This window comes from Vulpes lagopus, chromosome 3 (genome assembly GCF_018345385.1).
Source record: "Vulpes lagopus strain Blue_001 chromosome 3, ASM1834538v1, whole genome shotgun sequence".
NCBI lineage: Eukaryota > Metazoa > Chordata > Mammalia > Carnivora > Canidae > Vulpes > Vulpes lagopus.
The window spans coordinates 68,338,403-68,359,932 of NC_054826.1; the positions used below are offsets into that span (position 1 = coordinate 68,338,403).

Consider the following 21,530-nt stretch of genomic DNA (forward strand, 5'->3'; position numbering starts at 1 on the left):
CTCAGGTCGTGAGATCTCAGGTCGTGAGATCAAGTCCCAAGTTGGGCTCCACACCGGGCATAGGGCCTGCTTGGGATTCTCTATCTCACTCCCTCCATGTTCTCTCCCTTCTCTCTTCTCTCTCAAAAACAAACAAAACAAAACAAAAAAACTATCAAACCTAGCTTGCAATGGACAGTATTTTCATTCATTGAGTCAACCCTATAATGTCAATTAGAGAAGCGTGAGAGAAGGCTTACCTGTTTTATGTGTGGATTCATGGCCATTTCAGTTACATTCTTTTTGGTCTCACAGAAAATAATAGCCCGGCCTTCAGACCCACTGTAGACTTGAAGGACGTCTCCAATAACTGCTGGCCTCTGAGACCAATGGCACTGGATGGCCAAATGCTTTGAGGAAAGAAAATACCAAGTATCTGTTTCATTAAAATTAGTGAAAAAGATTTCTCTTGTATATTTTTTTCTACCTGTTCAAGAATTGGCCTTTTTGGCACACAATAAGACAATTTTCCCCAACTCCATTTAAAAACAATATACAAATGGCCATCAAGAGGTGAAAGGATAAACAAATTGTAGTATATTTATACAATGTAATACTATTCCATAATTAAAAGGACTACTTACACATGCAACCATATGGATTAATCTCAAAACATATGTTAGGTAAGTGAAGTCTTACAGAAAGAGAATACACACAGTAGGATTTCATTTATATCAAGTTCTAGAATAGGCAAAACTAACATACAGTAGGAAAAAAAATCAGAACAAGAGTGCCTGGGTGGCTCAATCGGTTAAGCAGCCAATTCTTGACTTTACCTCAGGTCTCAATCACAGGGTCATGAATTTAAGCCCCACATTTTTAAATAGGCTCTACGCCCACTTAAAAAAATAAAAGGAAAGGGACGCCTGGGTGGCTCAGTGGTTGAGTGCCTCCCTTCCGCCCGGGGTGTGATCTGATCCTGGAGTCCCGGGATTGAGTCCCACATCAGGCTCCCTGCATGGAGCCTGCTTCTCCCTCTACCTAAGTCTCTGCCTCTCTCTGTGTCTCTCATGAATAAACACATAAAATCTTAAATAAATAAATGAAATAAATCAGGATAGTGGCTATCCCTGGATGGGGGACTTGACTGAACAGGGCACGAGGCAAATTTTTGGGATGATGGTAATATTTGTTTTGTAGGGGCTTGGGTTATACACATGTATAAATTTGTCAAAACTAAACAAATGTACTTAAAATTCTGGGCTTTGGGATCCCTGGGTGGCGCAGCGGTTTGGCGCCTGCCTTTGGCCCAGGGCGCGATCCTGGAGACCCGGGATCGAATCCCACATCAGGCTCCCGGTGCATGGAGCCTGCTTCTCCCTCCGCCTGTGTCTCTGCCTCTCTCTCTCTCTGTGACTATCATAAATAAATAAAAAATTAAAAAAAAAAAATAAATAAAATAAAATAAAATTCTGGGCTTTTTGTATGTAAATCTTACCTTTAAAAATTATATTTTATGACCCTCAAAACCCAACACAAAAAAGTCACATATTGTATGATTACATTTCTATGAAGTATCCAAGATACCAAGTTAAGTCCCTAGGGACAGAAACATTGGCGATGCGGGGGCTAGGAAATGAGAAAATGGGGAGGAACTAACTGCTTCATTGTTACAGAGTTTCCTTTAGGGGTGATGAAGTGATCCCGGGGTCCTGGAATCAAGCCCCCTTGTTGGGTTTTCTGCTCAGCAGGGAGTCTGCTTCTCTCTCTCTCCTTCTGCCCCTCCCCATTGTTTGTTCTCTCTCAAGTCTTAAAAAAAAATTGTAAATATTGAACTCTAGTTAACAATATGTCTGCTAAAGTACTTATGAGGAACTGTGCTCATTTCTGCAATATGAAAAGAATCAAAAAATAAAATGGATATAAGGATAGGTAGATATGTGATAAATATAGTAAAATATTAACAGTAGGATCTAACTGGTGGCTATATGAGTATTCCCTTTTGACTTTTCAGTGTTTGAAAATTTTCATGATAAAATGTTAGGGGAGGCATGCTGTGCTGGTTCAGTTGATGGAGCATGCAATTCTTGATTTTGAGGTTGTGAGTTTGAGCCCCATGTTGGGTGTAGAGATTACTTAAAAAATAAAATCTCTAAGGGGCACCTGGATGGCTCAGTCAGTTAAGCATCTGCTTTCAGCTCAGGTCATGATCCCAGGGTCCTGAGATCAAGCCAGGTAGAGCCAGGCAGCCCTATCCCAGATAAGCTAGGAGTCTGTTTATCCCTCTCCTTTTGCCTCTCCCCCTGCTTGTGTGCCCTGTGTCAAGCTTGGTGCTCAATGCAGAGTCCGCTTGTGACTCTCTCTTCTGCTGCCTCTTTCCCTACCCTGTGCGCTCATGTGTTCTCTCAAATCTTAAAAAAAAAAAAAAAAAAAAAATTCTTTTGAGAATTTTCTTGGTATAGGGAATAAGATAGAGATCTAACTTTTTCATCTAAGCTTTAACATATTACCCCCATACTGTTCTCTTCAAATTGATATAAACTGCCTCCTTTGTCCCTTTATACAATACTTTAAGTCTATCTCTACAGCTGCTTGTGTATCACCTGTTAGGACGTGTCTATCAACATACTTTTCTTCTCCAACTTATTCTATTCTACTGCTCAGCCTCAGACCATAGAAGTACATAGGTATCTTACTGACTAAAGGCAGAAAGGAAAGATGTAGCCTGAACTAGTACCCAAAACTTAAATTTAGCTTCAACAAATTTCAAATACCAACTAAAAGCTACAATCTATCATGCTGGAAAGCTACTTACTTCCACAGTAGTTGCAGCCTTTTGAGTCATTTTTCCAACAAGGTCAACCTGTTCGTATCTGGATTTCATGTATTTTTTTGCAACTTTGTATACCCACTGTGGGCAAGTTGCAGAAAAAAGTAAAGTCTGAGGATTGTCTTCAGAATCTCAAATAAACAAAAAGAAATCAAATGCTTTCTTAATATCCATGATGTAGTCAGATTTTGAAAATCCCCCCACAAACTTCAAAGAAATCATAAAAAATTCAAAATTTGGGGTAAATTTGAACATACAAACTAATTATAATTATTAAAACCTTCAATTTTCAAAACTGGGGGAAAATATGAAGAAAACTGAACTCAGAAAAAAGGTGAGAATTTAAGGAGTGACAATGAGCAAAGAAATCAGTAAAATGAGTTAGTAAATCTAACCACTGACTATAATTGCTAATGTTTTTATTTTGAATTAGGATATACCAGTTTTGTAGGATTCATGGATAATATCTTCAACTTGTTCAGCAAAACCTAAATCTAACATTTGATCCACTTCATCAAGCACAACATGGCGCAGTTTAGAAAGATCTAATCGGCCGCTCTGCAGATGGTCTTTGATACGACCAGGAGTCCCCACCAAGATGTCAATACCATTTCGAATATGATTAACTGTGAGAGGAGAGAAATATCAGTAATACATAAAAATCAAATATACATTTTCACACCATTTCTTCAGATTTAAGTAGCAAATACATCTTTGCACTACTATGAGACATATTTACTCACTTTGGCTTTGATAGGATGTTCCACCATAAAAACATGCCACACTGAGTTTCCTAGTGATATCTTTGAAGTCTTTGGCTACTTGGTTTGCCAGTTCCCTTGTAGGAGCCAAAACAAGAACCTAAGCAAGAGGTTTAAAAAATAAAAAGAGACTTTTCTAAAGACATCTAAATTCAAACTGAGAAGGCTTTTTTTTAAGTGCATTTAAAACTAGGAATCTCAACATTAAAGTCATAATATTTAAAGACAGAGTACAAAAAAAATAAAATAAAATAAAAAAAATAAAGACAGAGTACACACACACAAATTAATTTAAAAAAAATAGAGACAGCACAAATGACAACTAGAACAATAGCTTATATTTATAATACCCTCCCCTCTTCCTTCAGGTGTCTTTTCAAAATTCACTTTCTCAATGAGGTTTTTAACCCTTTCATATGCGTCACACTAGTCCCTTAATTACTTCTCTTTAGCATTATGTCATATAAAATATTTCTATTTTACTTATCCATTTATTGTCTATCTTACCCACTAAATTATTAGTTCCATGAAAGCAGGGATTTATATTAATTTAAGTTACTGTATTCCTTATACTTCAAACAGTGCCTGGCACAGAACTAGTGCTTTATGAGAATTACATAATTCAATCCTCACAAAACCCCTGTGAGGTGACATTATCTTAATTATACAGGTAAGGAACCTAATTATTAAAGAAGTTAAGAGTTTTGCCCAAGATCAAACAGCTAGAAGTAGTGGAGCTGGACTCTCCAATAATGTCCTTCTAGCATAAAAGCTTTTTAAGGCAGTATTAGAAATGTGTCCTATTTTCTATTACTTGCAGTCTTTCCTAATTTCACCTAAGAATCAAAACTCTCTAAAAAAAGGTTTTTTCCTAAAAAAAATAAAAAATATAAAAGGTTTATCCTGTTGGCCAACCTGTTCCAAGACCATTATGTCTTAATTACACTCATATATGAATTTATTTGCATAGTGCAATACCATTTAGGAGTCTCAAAGAACAAATTACTTTTACTCATATATCTGTTCAAATACTGATACTGATATTTTTCTTCTTCACTTTATTGACCTTAAAGTGACTATAGGTTCTGAAAACACCAAATTTTAGGCTAGTATTTTACTAGGTCCTCTCTGTTCTCTACTACTTATAAATTAAGACAGATCTCCAGTACCTCAATAACATAGGGTCTAGCAAAATCATTTCTTTAATCTCTTCGTAAAAAGTCAACCAGTGAAACAAATGATATTATTAACTGAATGACTAAATAAATGAATACCTCTTTAGCAAATTCATTGTTTAAAAGCAAAGATCAAGACTGAAAAAAAAAAAAGAAGAAAGGTCACTAAATATACTCACTATACATATACCTAAAATTAGGCATGCTGGCTTCATAACATACATTTATCAAAGACATCTATGGATCCATATACATTACATTCATATGCAATACCTACACTTCATTCAGCTTTACTTGAGATTTATGTTAAAAATCAACTAATTTTTGCTGTCGGACCTAAATTTTTACTTTATGCCACAGAGCTACTTTTCTATCTTGAGGATACTTGAATTTTAGATCAGTATACTCTTCTTTCCCTTTTCATTAGAGTATTATTTAAACCTTTTATTCCCTATAATGGTTACCTTTGGTGAGCGGCTTTTTTTAATTGTCTCTTGATTTCTTTGGAGTCTTTCAATCAAGGGGATGGCAAAAGAAAATGTCTTCCCTGTTCCTGTCCGTGCTTGAGCAATTAAATCTTTTCCTTCATATACAGGATCAAAGGTCTTAACTTGAATAGGAAAGAGATATGATACCCCTCGACCTGTAAAATGAGATTTCATTGAAATATATTTAAGACTAAAATTAGGAAAAAATATTTTTATTTGAAAATGACAATCCAGATTCCTCAATGTCAGCCTAAAAATACACCACCTAGTGACATTTACAGTTATTCCTACCCCAAAGAGGAATTTAAAAAATTGGTCTGAAATCTTTGACAAATACATACAATTATTTAAAGTTAAAAACTGGTCAGAGTACCAAAAAGGATGATGTAGAAATAACTGCAATTAAAGAAGAGCTATTTCTCTTATACTTCCTATATTCTCCTTTTGGTCAGAAGAGGCAAAAATTTTTATAAAATCTAGTTGTAGATTTTCAGTTTTATTTCCATTAAAATTCATAGTACCTTTTAGAAGCTTTATTGTCTCTTCAGAAATAGGGAAATTGGAGAAGGCTCCTTCTTTCTGTTCACGTGTTAGGGTCTGTCAAAATGAAATCAAAGTTCTAACTAATATAGTTCATATTCAACTAGATATTTAGAATCTTATTCATTTACCTTTTGTTTTACTGAATGAGCTAGCAAATCAACTTTAGTTAGTAGGCAAAAAAGTGTATAGATTAACTTACACAATAAATTAGTGGAAAATCCTTTTAATTTCAAAAGTATCCCTTTAAATAGCAAGTTTACTCAATACACTCTCCCACAGTACATTTTTTTTTTCTTTTTCCTTTTTTTTAGGGGTAGGGGGAGGAGGGGAACAGGGAGAGGGAAGGAGAAAGAATCTTAAGAAAGGTTCCATGCCCAGTGCAGAGCCAGACGCCAGGCTCAATCGCACAACTCATGAGATCATGACACGAGCCAAAATCAAGAGTTGGACACTTAACTGACTGAGCCACCCAGGCGCCTCTCCCACAGTACATTTTAAAATGATTAACTCACACATAAAACTCCCTTTGGAAATATATCTACTACATAAATCAAAATATATTTTCCATTTGATTGAGATATTACAGAAGAGCTATCTGATCGTCTAAGTCATATTCACAGATACAGACAATATTAATTACAAGGGCTAACAGAAGCCTATAAACCAGCCTCAAAAAATTACACAATGAGGAAAGTAAATCATTTCTAAAAATAAATGTTAAAAAGTCGTTCTATGGCTCTAAAAAGCATGTTTTAGGTCACCAAAACAAAGAAAAGTTCCTATAAGCTGGAAAATTTCTTTAACACGTATATACAGGTTAGCATGACATAATTAACATCTATTGAAAACTTTATGTACTACTCACTGTGTATATAGAACAAAGACAATATAGCTACCTGTCAACTTTATTATTGGTATGTTTAAAGAAAGTAGTTCCAGAACCATACACAATAGCAGTTTTCAAACAGAGAACCAGATAAAAGACACAATATCAAACTGAAATTGTAAACCATTTAAGCAAGCTTCAAGACTATTACCTTTTTAAGATTAAAAGAAAAAATTTTATTACAAAAATAATACATTTTCATTGTAGAACAGAAGCCACATATGAACAGAAATAAAACTATAATCCAGTCAGCTAAAGCCACATTCGAAACAAACACTCCTCCAAAGCTTACTCTATGTATATATAAATTTATTTATTTATTTAAAAGTAATCTCTAAAAAAAAAAAATAAAAAATAAAAAAAAAATAAAAAATAAAAAAATAAAAAAAAAAAATAAAAGTAATCTCTACACCCAACATGGGGCTCAAACTCATGATCCTGAGATTAAATCACATGCTCTACCAACTGGGCCAGCCAGGCACTCCTAAATTTTTTAAATAAAAATAAGGTAATACTGTATATACTATTTTGTAATATACTTTTCCCATTTAATAAGATACACTGAATTTTTTAATTTTTTTTAAGTAGGCTCCATGCCCAACATAGGGCTTGAACTCATGACCCTGAGATCAAGAGCTACATGCCCTACTGACTGGGCCAGCCAGGCGCACCCTGAATACCTTTTTAACATTCTTCTACAACCTTTAGGATAGATGTCATCTATCGTATAGATACAGCATATTTTCTAAAACCAAATGCCTATGATCAGACATTTAGGATGCATAATTTTTCACTATTATCAATAACACAGTGATAAGAGTTTCATACATCCCTGTACACTTCATGATTATCTCCTTAGGAGGACAAATACCTAAAAGTAGAATTCCTGAACCTGAATGTGATCTAAAACAAAATAATAATTAAGCCTATTATAACAGAGTATTGTACCAGGTAAAATCCCAACAGACCATTGTACCAGGTAAAATCCCAACAGAGCAAAAGCAACCCTGTACATTCTGCTACTAGCAATACAAATTTGTAGGGCCTTATTTAGATCAACTCTCTAACATATGTGCTTCCTGACAAATATCAAATTCACAAATTTAAAAAAACACCATATTTTAAGGCAAAAATTCAACATGATTTCCCAAAGTTCTCCGAAGATTACACATTAAATTAGGCTCAGATGTATTTAAATTATCGGCAACCATCAAATTTTAAAATATAAAGAATTATTAACTACCAAGAATTATTAAGACTATCAAAGTTGTTTCTTTCAGAGGACCTGAGTCCTGACAATTTATGATATCAAGGCAAATCTATGAATTCTGCTAGAGGAAAACTGCAAGAATAAACTGAATAAATTCTGCCCAAGAAAATATCTACTCTTACAGGTATAGGCAAAAGTAGTAACTCCAGTAATGCAAATTCTACACTAAGTATGTTTCATACACCTCCCAAAAAGTTGATATCCAGGAGAACAGACTTCTTCAGATCATTTTTATGTTTCATTGTTTAAAAATATGTAAACACCTTTAAGATTGAGTTACAACAAGATCTAAAGATAACTTAAAGTTGCTATTGTTACGGAAGCAGAAAAAGCAGAAGGCAAAATACACAAAGTCAAGAGGCTTTATGTACCTTGTTTCAGGAAGTCATATGTCAATTCATGAGTACTGGTAGGGACTGAAATAACCATAAGAAATGCAGGAAGGTGACCATCAATAAGCAATTTGGAAAAACTATTTAGGGACCCAAATGTACAGGAAAGGTTTACATTTAACCACCCCTCCCCACCTCCACCCAAAGAAAAAGGCAATATAATGACAAAAGCAAGGGACAAAGAAAAAGGCTCCTCAGGTTTCAGCTGTACAGACTCCTCTGTCCAACTGAGGGTATTGGACACTAGCAGGAAACATTATGGAATCAATTCTAAATAGTCTAAAAATCAAATTAGCCTGTATTTCAAGGATAATGGCAAATGCAAAACAAAAAGTATCCATACCTCCTCTAGTTTATTATCACTTGATTTATGAGTAGAACTATCTAAGGATGACACTCGCTTTGATTTTTTTTCATATTCATCAATATCTCCATTTGACAGATCTTTTCTTCTTGACTTATGAGATTTAGAAAATTCATCTGAAAGTATATTATTACATCCTTCTTCAGTGTCTCCATTTAACTTCTCTTTCATTTTAGCTTTTTTGGGCTTGGGAGCATCCAAGTTATCTGCAACACCATTTTCTCTTGTTTCCGATTTCTCATCTGAGTCATAATGGTGCCTTGATTTCCTTCTATCACTCTGTGAAAAACAAAAAAGCAGTGACAAGAGGGTCACAAGATCTCTTCTTAAGACTCTAGAGAACTTAAGAGTGTGACTCCCCAACCAGCAAAGCTCAATCTATCATCACCTTGAAAAGTTACCTGGTAGAAATCCAGACTGGTTGCTAATGCAGAGCCTAAGTTTCACCTCTTGCTTGCTTTCTTATCCCCTTTCTTGCATTCTCAAGACTTAGCCTCTAACCCCTCTCTGATCCCATTACATGATTTAAGGGAAATCAAAACAGCTCCTTTCAGAAAAAGATGAGAACTCAAGATTTATAAATTAAAAAGCAAAGACCTCTAATATCTCCAAGAGAAAAGAAAAAGTTAATATTATTGAGTACCTACCCAGCATTGTGTAATGTGTTTTCGGCTTGTTTAAATCTTCATAACAACCCTATAAGGGAAGTACAGGTCCATAATCCCTTATCCGAAATTCCGATATCCATAAAGCTCTGAAAACCGAAAGTTTTTTGGTAACTTATTTGGAGACAAAACCTTACCTAACTTGAACTCACTTGGTGGAAAAATTTGACTCGAACTGATGTGAGGCTATTTATAACCTTTATTTATTCCACTTAGTATGCATATTCATATTTGATATTAATTTAAGGTGTTTGATTATTGGTTGGGGGCCCCAAGCCCTACTGCGGTGTTAGCCTTCTAAAAATCCCCAAGGATTTTGGATAAGGGATAGCGAACCTGTATTACCTTTGCCATTTTACTGATGCGGAAACAGAAGTTCTTAGCAGTAAGTAACTTGCCAAAGACTCACGCAGGATTTCCTTCAAGTGGAAGTGCTAGTAATCAAGCTCTGTCAGATTTGAAAGCCCATGCTCTTTTCATACCATGCTTCCTCTTTGAACTTTGATAATTAACAGGTTAAAGAATAAACAAACCAAACAAAACTGTATAATTCACAAAGTTCCAATTGTTATACTCCCATGGAAAGGCAAGTATATTAATAATGCTCAAAACATTTAAAAAAATTTTTTTAGTTAATTAATATAACTTAAAAAAAAGACTACTCTGCAACTTTATTTTTATTATTTTTTAAAAGATTTTTATTTATTTATTCATAAGAGACACAGAGAGAGAGGCAGAGACATAGGCAGAGAGAGAAGCAGGCTCTATGCAGGGAGCCTGATGTGGAACTCGATTCTGGGACTCTGGCATCACGCCCTGGGCTGAAGGCGGCGCTTAACCGCTGAGCCACCCAGGCGTCCCTACAACTTTAGTTTTAAAATGTCTAAATCGTGACCAGTGTTTTAATATTTGCAAGCAGCAAGAAATTATTTGGCAATTTAACACTTCGGAACTACTTGGTCAAATGTTCAATATAAATTAGAAAGTAGTTATTAGTGACAGCAGAAACCATGAAACTAGAACATAAATTTTACAGAGTATTTTCACATACAATTTTCTCATGCAGAAAATGGAGGAGATGCTGTGAAAACAACGTGGAAATGCTTTGTAAACAGTAGAGCTTTACATTAACATAAGTTACGCAGTTACATGTTGTAACATTTGATCTTTCATTAACTGAACTAGCCCATATCCAATAAGTTCTCCCCAAACCAATAAGTTCTATAGAAAAGCAAGGTTATTTACAGAGCCAGCTTTGGGGTTAGAATCACTTTGGAGCCCTGCACTTCAGGAAGATGAAGCAAGGTAAAGTGAGACCTCAAATCCAAGCCCAGCAATATCCCAAGGTGATGAAATATATCATTCCACATCAGATCCATAGAGAGTGCTTGACACTCTCCACTTTCTCAGCTTCCATGACACTCTATATTCCTTCCTTATCCTCTTACATCTACCGCTCCAATGGTTCCTCTCCCCCTTATTTAAGTCTCTATTTTCTTGTATACTTTCAAATCATTTTCATGGCTTCAACAAATACTTCCATGCTTCTTTTGTCACCTGCACTCCAGGTTTGAGAACCTAAGGCTCAGCTCCATAGCTCCGCATATTCAAAGCCAGTTACCTTCAACTCAATGCCAAATCACTACCTGAATGTTGTTTCTATTAGCTGATACTCCAATCTGCTTCCCAATCTTTAGTTATCTTTCATAGTTAGAGGAAAATCAACAAGCATTTCTGGAGGAACTACAATGTGAAAGCCACCAATTTACAACAATGTATTAATATGGATAAACAAATATATGGCCATCTCCCTCAAGAATCTTTGGAAACGTGGGGAAAGACGCGCACTGGAAAAGTGAGCTAACTTTACAAAGAAGCACATAATAGATGCCAACCAAATGATAAAGACAGCACTGGAACAAGACTTCAAAGGAGAATGAGATTCCTGAAGGTGAACACTGAAGTGTTTAGAATAGACACAAACTAAACCTTGACAGATATAGGTAGGATTTGAATGCAAAAAGAGAGAGAAGTATTTGAGGAGCTAAAATTGCAATTGCTTGATGATTGCACTTACATAAGATTATCTAGAGAAGTCAAACACTACTTGCTATCTAGTGGCAGCAAGTAAAATGATTTCCAGGGATCAAGGAGAGAGAGCAATGGGAAGTTGGTGTTTAATGGGAACAGTGTTTCAGTCTAGAGGGTGAAAAAGTTCCAGAGATAAATGGTAGTGATAGCTACAGAACAATGTGAATGTACTTAAGGCTACAAAACTTACACTTTAAGATAGTTAAAATAGTTAATTTTATGTCATGTAGATTTCACAATAAAAAAAAAAATAACTGGTTGACACTAATGGCTAAGTTTACGTTGGTGATAAAGTAGGAAAGGTAAGTTCTGCTCTCTAGAGCTATACAGAATTTTTATTTTATTTATTTATTTATTTTTTTGCCAAATGTCAGCCTTTAAATACCGCCTCCTCACCCACCTAAGGTCTGTTTTCTTTCCTCTGGGCCTTCTTTTTTTTTTTTTTTGGAGGGTTGGGATGAGAATTCTCTGCAACTCCTTTACAGGGTCCTTGAGGACAGGGACTTATTTGAACTTCTTGGTGCCAGCAAAGAGTGTGGCACAAATTAAGCTCCTTAAATACTTGTGGACTGAATGAAAATACTAACAGTAAAGCCTACTGGTGAAACAACCCACACGATCTCCATCACAGCCAAATCCTAGGAATGCTGGCTGTGACACTTTTCCTTAAGCCTCTCAACAGGAGCTATCGAGATATGTAAACCTAAAACCGCTTTCCCCCCAAAATTCTTCCTCACATGCCAGGATGACGGAGAAGTAACACATATTCAAGGCAACCATCTTTTCAAATAGTCTTCTAAGACGGCCAACAAGACACAAATAACAGGCCTCACTGCTTAAGGAAGAAGAGGAAAGAAAGAACAGATTCCGCAGCTATGGGAACTGGAGGCTGCCCATGTCCTACGGGAAAGGCTGAAGGAGCGCGGGAGGCCGGGCCAAAGCCTAGCGCAGCTCTTACCCAGGTTACGGGTGTGGAGGTGGGAATGGGCCCGCAGCAACCTCAAAGGGACGCGGGCTGCGCTGGGGGAGGCCCTGGGATGCTCCGGCCGGGCTGTGACAGGCCATCAGATCGGAAACAACTCCCCTCCCCGCCCAAGCCGGCGCAGCCCAAAAGGAGGCGCGGCCCATCCTCAGCGCACCTTTTGCCTCTCCTTCCTTTGGTTTTCGGTGTCCTCCAAGGGTGCCTCCAGCTCCATAATGTCCCCCCAGAGGAGTTTCCCAGGCATCATTCGCCGCCGCCGCCTCTTTCTGGGCTGGGTGGCCACAACCACCTACGGGCGGCAGCACCGTGAAAGGAAGCGGGGGCAGGGCGGCCGCCCGGCCAGGGCCTACGTCACTTCCGGGACACGCACCGCACGGCGGGGAAAAATAATCCCGGATACTCCGGGTTTAAACTCTTCCTTTGCGTTGCAACGACTCGGCCAATGAGAATGAGTGATCTCGACTGGCCCACCCTTGCTCTAAAGCGATTGGCTGTTAGGGCGAAACGCTGGCCAATCTCCATAAAGGACGCGCGAACTGATTACCACGAAATGAGTCGCGTTTTATTTCCCGCCCCCCCGCCTTCCCTCCCCCCCTCCCCCCTCCCCCCTCCCCCTCCCCCACTGCGAACATTTATCCTAGGTGGCGCGGAGACGCGCTGGGGCTTCCCAGCATGCACTGCCGCAGCAGGGAAGGCCCCCAACCGCGGCGGAGAGGGGTCGCGCGCGGCGCGCCGGCGCGTGGACAGGCCCGAACGAGGCCGATGGGGAGCGCCCCGCGCCGCCCCGCGCCGCCCCGCCCCACCCTGCCGTTCGCCGCCGGAAGCTGCAGGCCTCGGCCCGCCCAGTGCTGGGTGAGGCGTTAACGTCTAACGGCTCCGCGCGAGGTCGGCGGCCGGGCGCTGGTGGGAAGGGGCTTCGCGGACTCTGCCGCGGGGCTGGGGGCGCTTGGCGGGAAGGTCGGGACTGGACGGTCATCCCTCCAGCCTCCGCTTTTAGTCCTGAAGTCGGTCCTTGATTCACTTTAGGTCCTTTCCGCCCTTCCCACCGGCGGGAGGGGAAAGTGAGGGATTTATTTACTCGCCTGGAGACAGGCATCTCGTTAGTGACGCGGTTAGGCCTGAGAGCCCTTCGGAATCCGAGTGGAGGGCTCCCTCGGCCACACCAACCTGGAAGCTTTGTGTCGAAAAGCGTTTTGAGGAAGATGCTCCCACGACACAAAGGAAAGTGGGGGAAACCCTGGAGAAACGTAGAGTGAAAAAAAATAAGCCTCCATGTATTGCAGTGAATTAAAGGATTTCATCTTAACGGATGATGATCGACTGCCCCCTAAATTAAAACCTCCTACAAAAGTGCGGAGACCTTTATGACCTTCATGCAGAAGGCTGATTCCTTAGCATACACCTTGCTCACATCACTGGTGCTGGCTGGTTGGCGTTCTTTATCTCTTCGCGATGTGTCCAGCTACTCTCCCGGGAGTCCTCTCATCCTGAGATATCGGTGCCCTCGACAATGTCTAAGACACCAGCCTTGTAACCTGAGCATCAGACTTGTGTCTTAGCAAAATCGCAAACCTGCTACATGTCGTGGGAGTTGGGGCTTGGTCCTAATAGCTGGAACCACGAATGATTGTGACAAGCCTCTTGCGCCGTTGTGCATTGGGCTGAAGTCAAAGGGCTAGAGATGTAAAAGTTACCTTATGGATTCAGTATCCATACTGTGGACAAAAGGAGGAGTGTCTACTAATGATAGCGGAGAACTGCATCTCTCCTAGAGTAGGAGAACTGCTATGCATCTCTAGATCTGTGCTTTTCTAGACCCTTTCCTTCCATCTCCTCACACCGTCCCCAATTCTAGCATCGTAAACCAAGTCTTTGTAGACCTACAACAGAGTATGATGTGCACAGGGACAAGGAGTATACGTGGCAAAGAATGTCACATGTGTGAAAGTGGGATAGTAATAGGCACAGATGTTAGTGTGCTGTGTTCGAAGATCAACTACAGATGAAGTTTTTAGCTCTTTTTTTTTTTTGGCATTCGTTTGGAGGTCATAGAGCAGGCAGGTATGTGAATAGAAAGATTAGACTGTTCAGTTCTCCCTATGCAAGAGACTAACAAGTATATATATTTTTAAGATTTTATTCATGAGAGACAGAGACACAGGCAGAGGGAGAAGCAGGCTCCATGCAGGGAGTCTCCAGGATCAGGCCCTGGACCGAAGGCAGGCGCTAAACCGCTGCGCCACCGGGGCTGCCCCAAGACTAACAAGTATATTAAGTTTCAGAATCACTTTTCACATTTTTCAGAATGACCTGTGATTCACGACACTCTACAATCCCTGCCTTTCTAAGCCCCAAACCTATTGAATCAAACTTCTGTCTGCCTGAAACCAAGTCATAAGAAACTTCAAGTTGTGGCTTAGCTGGAAAAAAAAAATCTGAGTACTACCAAATTTGGGTAACTATGTTCTCTCCATGGATATCAACTGGAAAACTTGGGAATGATAAGGAATGGAGAATTTTTTTCTCTTATTCTAACTCTCAAAGAGATTTGTATCTGATGATAAAATGTATTGGAGAGAACATGGAGGAGTATAATTTAAATGTACAAGTAATTCAAAATATAATCTTATTAGAATCTTTATTTTCCAAAATATCTTTTTCAAAGAGTTTGTTTATTCATGAAACATGAAGAGGCAGAGAAGCAGGCTCCTTGCAGGGAGCCCCATGTGGGACTCGATCCCGGGACTCCAGGATCACGCCCTGAGCCAAAAGGAGATCTCAACCACTGAGCCACCTAGGCATACCATTTTCCAAAAAATCTTACCAGAGTCACTGATATAATTTATATCTTAAAATATAAGAGTTGGGGTGCTTCATCTATTGCTTTTCCATGAATCTGTAAAGATATCTCTTGCCTTTGGCTTCAGCTCCTTTAACTCCTTGACCTTAAGATATGAAAATAATAGAACTATACACTTACCCCTCTCTGGTCATTCTCAAAGGTACAGGGCTAGATTTTTTTTTTAACTCTATAGTTAAAAAAAAAAGGTTTAAGAAGGTTAGAAGGTTTAAGAAGTCCTTTTGCATCTGCAGGTCAATTTTTTTTTTTTTTTTTTGCAGGTCAATCTTACATGACAAAAGGAATCAAACTATCATTTAAAAGTGTTATAAGATGAAAAAAAAAGTGTTATAAGATGGAAATAGTTTAAGGAGCAATTATAGTTGATTAAAGAATACTGGAGGATTGAATGAGTGTTTTAGGGCTCAGCGGTTTAGCGCCGCCTTCAGCCCAGGGCGTGATCCTGGGGACCCAGAATCGAGTCCCATGTCGGGCTCCCTGCAAGGAGTCTGCTTCTCCCTCTGCCTGGGTCTCTGCCCATCTCTCTCTCTGTCTCTCAGGAATAAATAAAATCCTAAAAAAAAAAAAAAAAAAAATGAGTGTTTTAGAGTACTAAGAAGTAAGGAGAAAATGAAAGAAGGAACAGGAGGGATGTTTCTGCCATTGTTAGCTACATGACTCGGCCAACTCAACTCTAAAACCTGGTCTTTTTTGTTAGTAATATGGAGACAAACATGCCTTCCTCGCTGATAGTGCAGGGGAATTGGGAGGATCAGCTGAAATAGCAATACTGCAAAGATGATATACAGAGCTGCTTACGTTTCTACCTTTAGCTCAGGGTTTTGACAGTTTTTGAAAGCCTTGAAGAAAACATCTTTGAACACATTTAGCACATGTAAATTTATGTATATGTGTAGCTCCTAATTCAAACTTGGAAAAGCTTTTTTTAAGATTTTTAAGTAATCTCTCCACCCAACGTGGGGCTTGTACTCACAACCTCAAGATTAAAGAGTCCCCCACTCCACCAACTGAGCTCGCCTAGAGCCTCTGGAAAAAAGCTTTTTAACTTTAACCTTTGGAAAGAGATCATACAGTTTCTCTAGCCAATTACTTTGTAAATGTTTTGAGTCAAGTGCTGGAAGAGTAGTGACATCAGCAACCCAGACGAGGGCACTATGACCCAAGAAATGGAAGCTGCTACAGAGGCCCATGTTTCTAAGGTTTCAAAAGAGGATTTGTAGAGGCCAGCAAAGTAGTCATGAGTTTGTTTTGGATACTCCCCATTCTTGTTTCATGATTCTTGTGATTCTTGAGTCTCTCTTCCTCACTCATTTTGGCAGTAGTCTCTTCCCCATTCCCCAAAAGCCTTCACAGTAGAAGGGGTTCTCAAAATGTAGTGGTCCCCAATTTTCAAAACTACTGTTCTCTGCATTGTTTTTTTCCTCATAGATCTGACTTTTTAAGATTTTATTTATTCATGAAAGACACAGAGAGAGGCAGAAACACAGGCAGAGGGAGAAGCAGGCTCCATGCAAGGAGCCCGATGTGGGACTCTATCCCGGGTCTCCAGGATCACACCCCGGGCTGCAGGCTGCGGCTAAACCTGTTGCGCCACCGGGGCTGCCCTGACATTTTTTTTTAAAGATTTTATTTATTCATAGAGAGGCAGAGACACAGGCAGAGGGAGAAGCAGGCTCCATACAGGAAGCCTGACGTGGGACTTGATTCCTGGTCTCCAGGATCACACCCCAGGCTGCAGGTGGCACTAAACCGCTGCGCCAAGGGGGCTGCCCAGATCTGACCTTTTTTTTTTTAAGATTTTATTTATTTGAAAGAGAGACAGAGCACAAGCAGGGGGAGCAGGAGAGGGAGAAGTATGCTCTCCACCAAGCAAGGAGCCCAATGTGGGGCTCGATCCCAGGACCCTAAGATCATGACCTGAGCCAAAGGCAGAGGCTTAAACAACTGAGCCACCCAGGTACCCCAGATCTGACATTTTGAAATCTTTGTCTGCTAAACTGCATTTAGTAATAGAATCATAATCATTCTCCTAATCTATACATAAGATAGAAATTTAGTTTAGCAATGTCACACCAGCCTGTGATTGTGTATATTATTGAGCTGGTATCATTTCAACCACTGCCAAAGAAACTTGTTGTAATTAGCAAGGAGTTAATAAGCAAAGGGAATAAACAGTTTCTATTAGGATTTTCGAAATCTAGAAAATACCTCGCAGAAGCCAGCTACTCTCTAAGGATTCCTATGGGTCTGAGATTCCAGATAAGAGAGGATGATCTCAGAATATATGAAATGTCTAAAATAAGCCCACACTTTACATATTTTATTCCTATTATAGCATCAGATGTTAACTGAAAACTTGTTAGCCAAGGCATAATACCTTCCCAGGCAAATCTGGGTTTGAATTGATGAAACTTCTTATAATCTTTTTTTTTAACTTCTTATAATCTTAACCTAAAGGACTGAATCTCTAAATAGAGGAATTCCAGACAACCTAGCAAAAACAGAGGACCTGCATAGTAGGTGATGTATTCACCTGACAAGTTTTGTGAATATATAAATAAAAATATACACACAAATTTATAATATCAGGTGCCTCCTACATTGGGCACTTTGAATAGATCAGCCTCAGATCTTAATTTTTTAATTTTTATTTATTTATGATAGTCACAGAGAGAGAGAGGCAGAGACACAGGCGGAGGGAGAAGCAGGCTCCATGCACCAGGAGCCTGATGTGGGATTCGATCCCGGGTCTCCAGGATCACACCCTGGGCCAAAGGCAGGCGCCAAATCTCTGCGCCACCCAGGGATCCCCAGCCTCAGATCTTACAACAGTTCTGTAAGGTAGATATATCATTACTATCTCCCTTTTACAGATGAGAAAACTGAATCACAGAAGTTTGAAAACTTTTTCACACAGCTCCCAAGGATTGTAATTGGGATTTAAACTTGTCTGACTCCTAAGCTCAGGTCATCATGCTGCCTCAAGAGAACAGTTTTCTCCTTAGAGAATAGACCACAATGGGGAAGAGAAATCAAGAACTAATGTTATCATGCACAAATTAATATTGGGGGGAAAATGCAAGTCACCTTTTTAGAGAATAATCTCCCAAACAACTAACACATATACCCATCTTTAACATCTGTAGTCATATGTTGTATTTTGTAGAAGGAAAGTTTTATTGGTTTCATAATCTTCATTTTATTTTATTATTTTTTTAAAGATTTTATTTATTCATTAGAGTACAGAGAGAGGCGGAGGCGGACACACAGGCAGAGGGAGAAGCAGGCTCCATGCAGGGAGCCTGATGTGGGACTCGATCCTGGGACTCCAGGATTGCGCCCTGGGCCGAAGGCAGGCGCCAAACTGCTGAGCCACCCAGGGATCCCAATAATCTTCATTTTAATACATTCAGAAAGTGTCATAATGCATCTAGTGGCAAAATTAGATGGATTTCATTGGTCTCTACATATGACTAGAGCCACAAAAGACTTTGGATCCCTCCAGTCTATTAAGAAATTTGTCCAACTTCAAAATCAAAGATAGGACAGAGTTGTTGCTCTTTTTTCCCATGGATTGACAGGGATAGGTGTAGAAAAATGGAGAACTAAAAGAACTCAGGAATCTCGCATGTGCTTAGTATTTTGCAGGATCCTTAGTCTTTTTCTTTTTTCCTTGAGACACATTTGACATATAACCCTCACCATATTTTATAAGCACAAAACCTTACAGTTGGAAGGAATCTTCAAAATCATCTAGTTCAGCAATCCTGATAAGTACTGGAAATACCTCTGCAGCATACCAATCAAAGGATTACCAAGCCTCTGCTTGAATGCCCTAAAGAATGAGAAATTCATTCTTTTATAAAAGTGTTTGTTTCATCTATAGATGGTTTTGACTAATGGAAAGTTCTTTAAGTAAGCTGAAATCTTCTTTCATTCGCAGATAATGATTCCAAGCTTATAAGACCCCCCAAAACAATGCCTCCCCCATAAGCCTTTTCTTGGTACTTTGCCCAAGTTTCAAATGTCCTTGGGACCACAGCTGATTTTCTTCGAAAGCCATGGTAGGTTGTTCAGAGCCACTAAAAGCCAACAGTTAGGAGCAAGTGGGCCAACCGCTGCAAAACACAGCAACGTATCTGATCTCCCCTCCACTGCACTACACCACCGCCACCACCACCTGTACCAGGAGACAGTCTCCATGGTGCTGAGCTTCATCTTACCTTCACTGTTATCAGGACAGTGAGAATTAAAAGAGGCACTCTCCAATTATTTAATCATGCTTGAGATCTAAGGCCTTAACAATCCTTAGAAACGCCTTAGAAGAAACATCCCCTCAACCATAAGTCAGCATTAGCATCTATCCAATATGCTGAAGCCAGTCTTGACTGCTCCATGTTCCCCAAACCCAAGAGAATCGACCATTTCCACTATTTGGTCTGAAAAGGCCAGCCAGAAAAAATTCCAACAAAGTTATTTAAGTCTTAGTGGAAACAAATGTAAATGAACTATCCATCTTCCATCTTTTCTCCGAGTCTTTAATTCAGAACCTCCTTTTACTCACAAACCATTCTACAACCATTCTACTTCCTATCTCCACCATCTGAGAACATCCTGACTTCCCACCGCCATGCTATAGAGAGTGCCTCAAATGTGAGAAGAACCAGAAAAATAGTAGACCCAGATGCTGCCACAGGTATTTTGTACATTGACAGTCAGTACAATTTGGGGCCATCTGTTCATATTCAAGGTAGTTGCAGAGAAGATCTTGGCAGCAATGACTGGATAGAAAAAACTCTTATTGCAAAGTACCCAGTACATCTATATAAATTCTTTCTGAGAATAATAAAAGACTTTAGTTGTAAACAAAGCATCTAGACAACCCTAACACACTATTTCTGGATTTCTGTGCTGAACTCTAGCGAGATCCTTAAAAACTTAATGTGGGTAGAGAAATTCACTAACAGCACCCTATGTATTTGAGAAACTAATGAATGTCTGGTAATTTGATTTAATTACATTTAATTGGAAAAGGACCACGGACTTTATGGGGTTTTTTAATTGTGAAAAATCAATATATTCCCAATAAACTTCATAGTACAATAAGCTTTAAAAAAAAGCTTTAAAACATCAAAAAGGGAAAAAAGCCAGCAACTAGAACAAAATATGTAATGAGATTAACAGCACCTATGCTTGGCTTTAGAGAATTCTTCTATACTCAGCTAATTAAAATATTCTATATTAATGCTGTATGTTCTTATCAAAAGGTTTCCAAAAGAAAAAATAAGAATTAGACATTTATGACTGGAGTTAGTTGTAGTAAGGAATTGGATGTGAGTGTTTGACCATTCTTCGTGCCTTCAAAGTTCTGCAGAAAACTCTGTCTTCTTTTTAGTCCATCCAAAATGACTGAATTATTAGATGCCAGACTCTGTGTCCTAAGATATTAAAAATAACAGAATTATTACCTTCCAAAAGGGCCTGCATTTCTAATCAAAGCATTATGCCTTCATTTATTACTTTGAAGCAGCATAACATTTACTAACACTAAGGTGCACTTATCCTTTAAGTTAACCTTTAAAAATCTAAGGTGCTCCTTACATTTTAAAGGCTTCACGATAGCACCTCAGTTATTTGACCGCTACTTTCCAAGAAGTTCGTATTTTCAGAACATCTTTTCTCAGATCCAATATCCTTTATATTCTAGTCAAAAACAATAAGCTCCCAGGGTGCCTAGCTGGCTCCATGGGAAGAGCCTGCAACTGTTGATCTCAGGATTGTGAGTTCAAGCCTCAGTTGGGTGTAGAGATTACTTAAACAAACTTTTAAAAAGAAGAAAAGAAAAAGAATATTGTCCCTGAAAACCTCTTCTATACAACTCAAGTGTAATTTGTTTCTTCTTTGAGAAGTCATATGAAAGAGAAAAGCCAACTATAATATTTTTCACATTGACAATGTTCTTTTCCAAGGAACTAGCTATAGGTTAGGTTAGTCCTTTATCTAAACACATCTGCTTTGCTTCAGCCAAATCAAATTACTTGTTTGGGCATTTTGCTTTCGACATTCCCCATTTCCCACCTATTCTCTCTATTACATGCTCATTACATGGATATGCCTCAAAAATGTGTCCTCCAATTGAAGTGTTCCCTTAAACATCTCATCACTCTAATTCCACATCTCTGGCAGTTATGAAGAGTTTCTGCTTTGTCTTTTTTTTTCTTTTCTTTACCCCCAATGTGGGGCT

The 21,530-nt window shown here is 39.0% G+C and overlaps 2 protein-coding genes across 4 annotated transcripts in view; both read right to left on the minus strand.

The window, feature by feature from the left end:
* DDX50 (DExD-box helicase 50) overlaps nucleotides 1-12,779 on the minus strand; it is a 30,441-nt gene extending 17,662 nt beyond the window's left edge. Inside the window, exons 1-9 of one of the 2 annotated variants that reach the window (XM_041750108.1) lie at nucleotides 12,584-12,739; nucleotides 9,336-9,442; nucleotides 8,668-8,967; nucleotides 5,755-5,830; nucleotides 5,210-5,388; nucleotides 3,553-3,670; nucleotides 3,250-3,435; nucleotides 2,795-2,940; nucleotides 240-389 (exon numbers count right to left, since the gene is read on the minus strand). In XM_041750108.1, the coding sequence (XP_041606042.1) occupies nucleotides 240-389; nucleotides 2,795-2,940; nucleotides 3,250-3,435; nucleotides 3,553-3,670; nucleotides 5,210-5,388; nucleotides 5,755-5,830; nucleotides 8,668-8,859 (1,047 nt within the window). In that variant the 5' untranslated portion in view covers nucleotides 8,860-8,967; nucleotides 9,336-9,442; nucleotides 12,584-12,739. Of the gene's footprint in view, nucleotides 1-239; nucleotides 390-2,794; nucleotides 2,941-3,249; nucleotides 3,436-3,552; nucleotides 3,671-5,209; nucleotides 5,389-5,754; nucleotides 5,831-8,667; nucleotides 8,968-9,335; nucleotides 9,443-12,583 lie in introns of both variants that reach the window. The other variant, XM_041750107.1, reaches the window with a different exon arrangement.
* Nucleotides 12,780-17,877: 5,098 nt separating this feature from the next.
* STOX1 (storkhead box 1) overlaps nucleotides 17,878-21,530 on the minus strand; it is a 50,766-nt gene continuing 47,113 nt past the window's right edge. Inside the window, exon 4 of one of the 2 annotated variants that reach the window (XM_041750921.1) lies at nucleotides 17,878-20,724. In XM_041750921.1, coding sequence (XP_041606855.1) covers nucleotides 20,577-20,724 — 148 coding nt within the window. In that variant the 3' untranslated portion in view covers nucleotides 17,878-20,576. The remainder of the gene's footprint in view (nucleotides 20,725-21,530) is intronic. The other variant, XM_041750922.1, reaches the window with a different exon arrangement.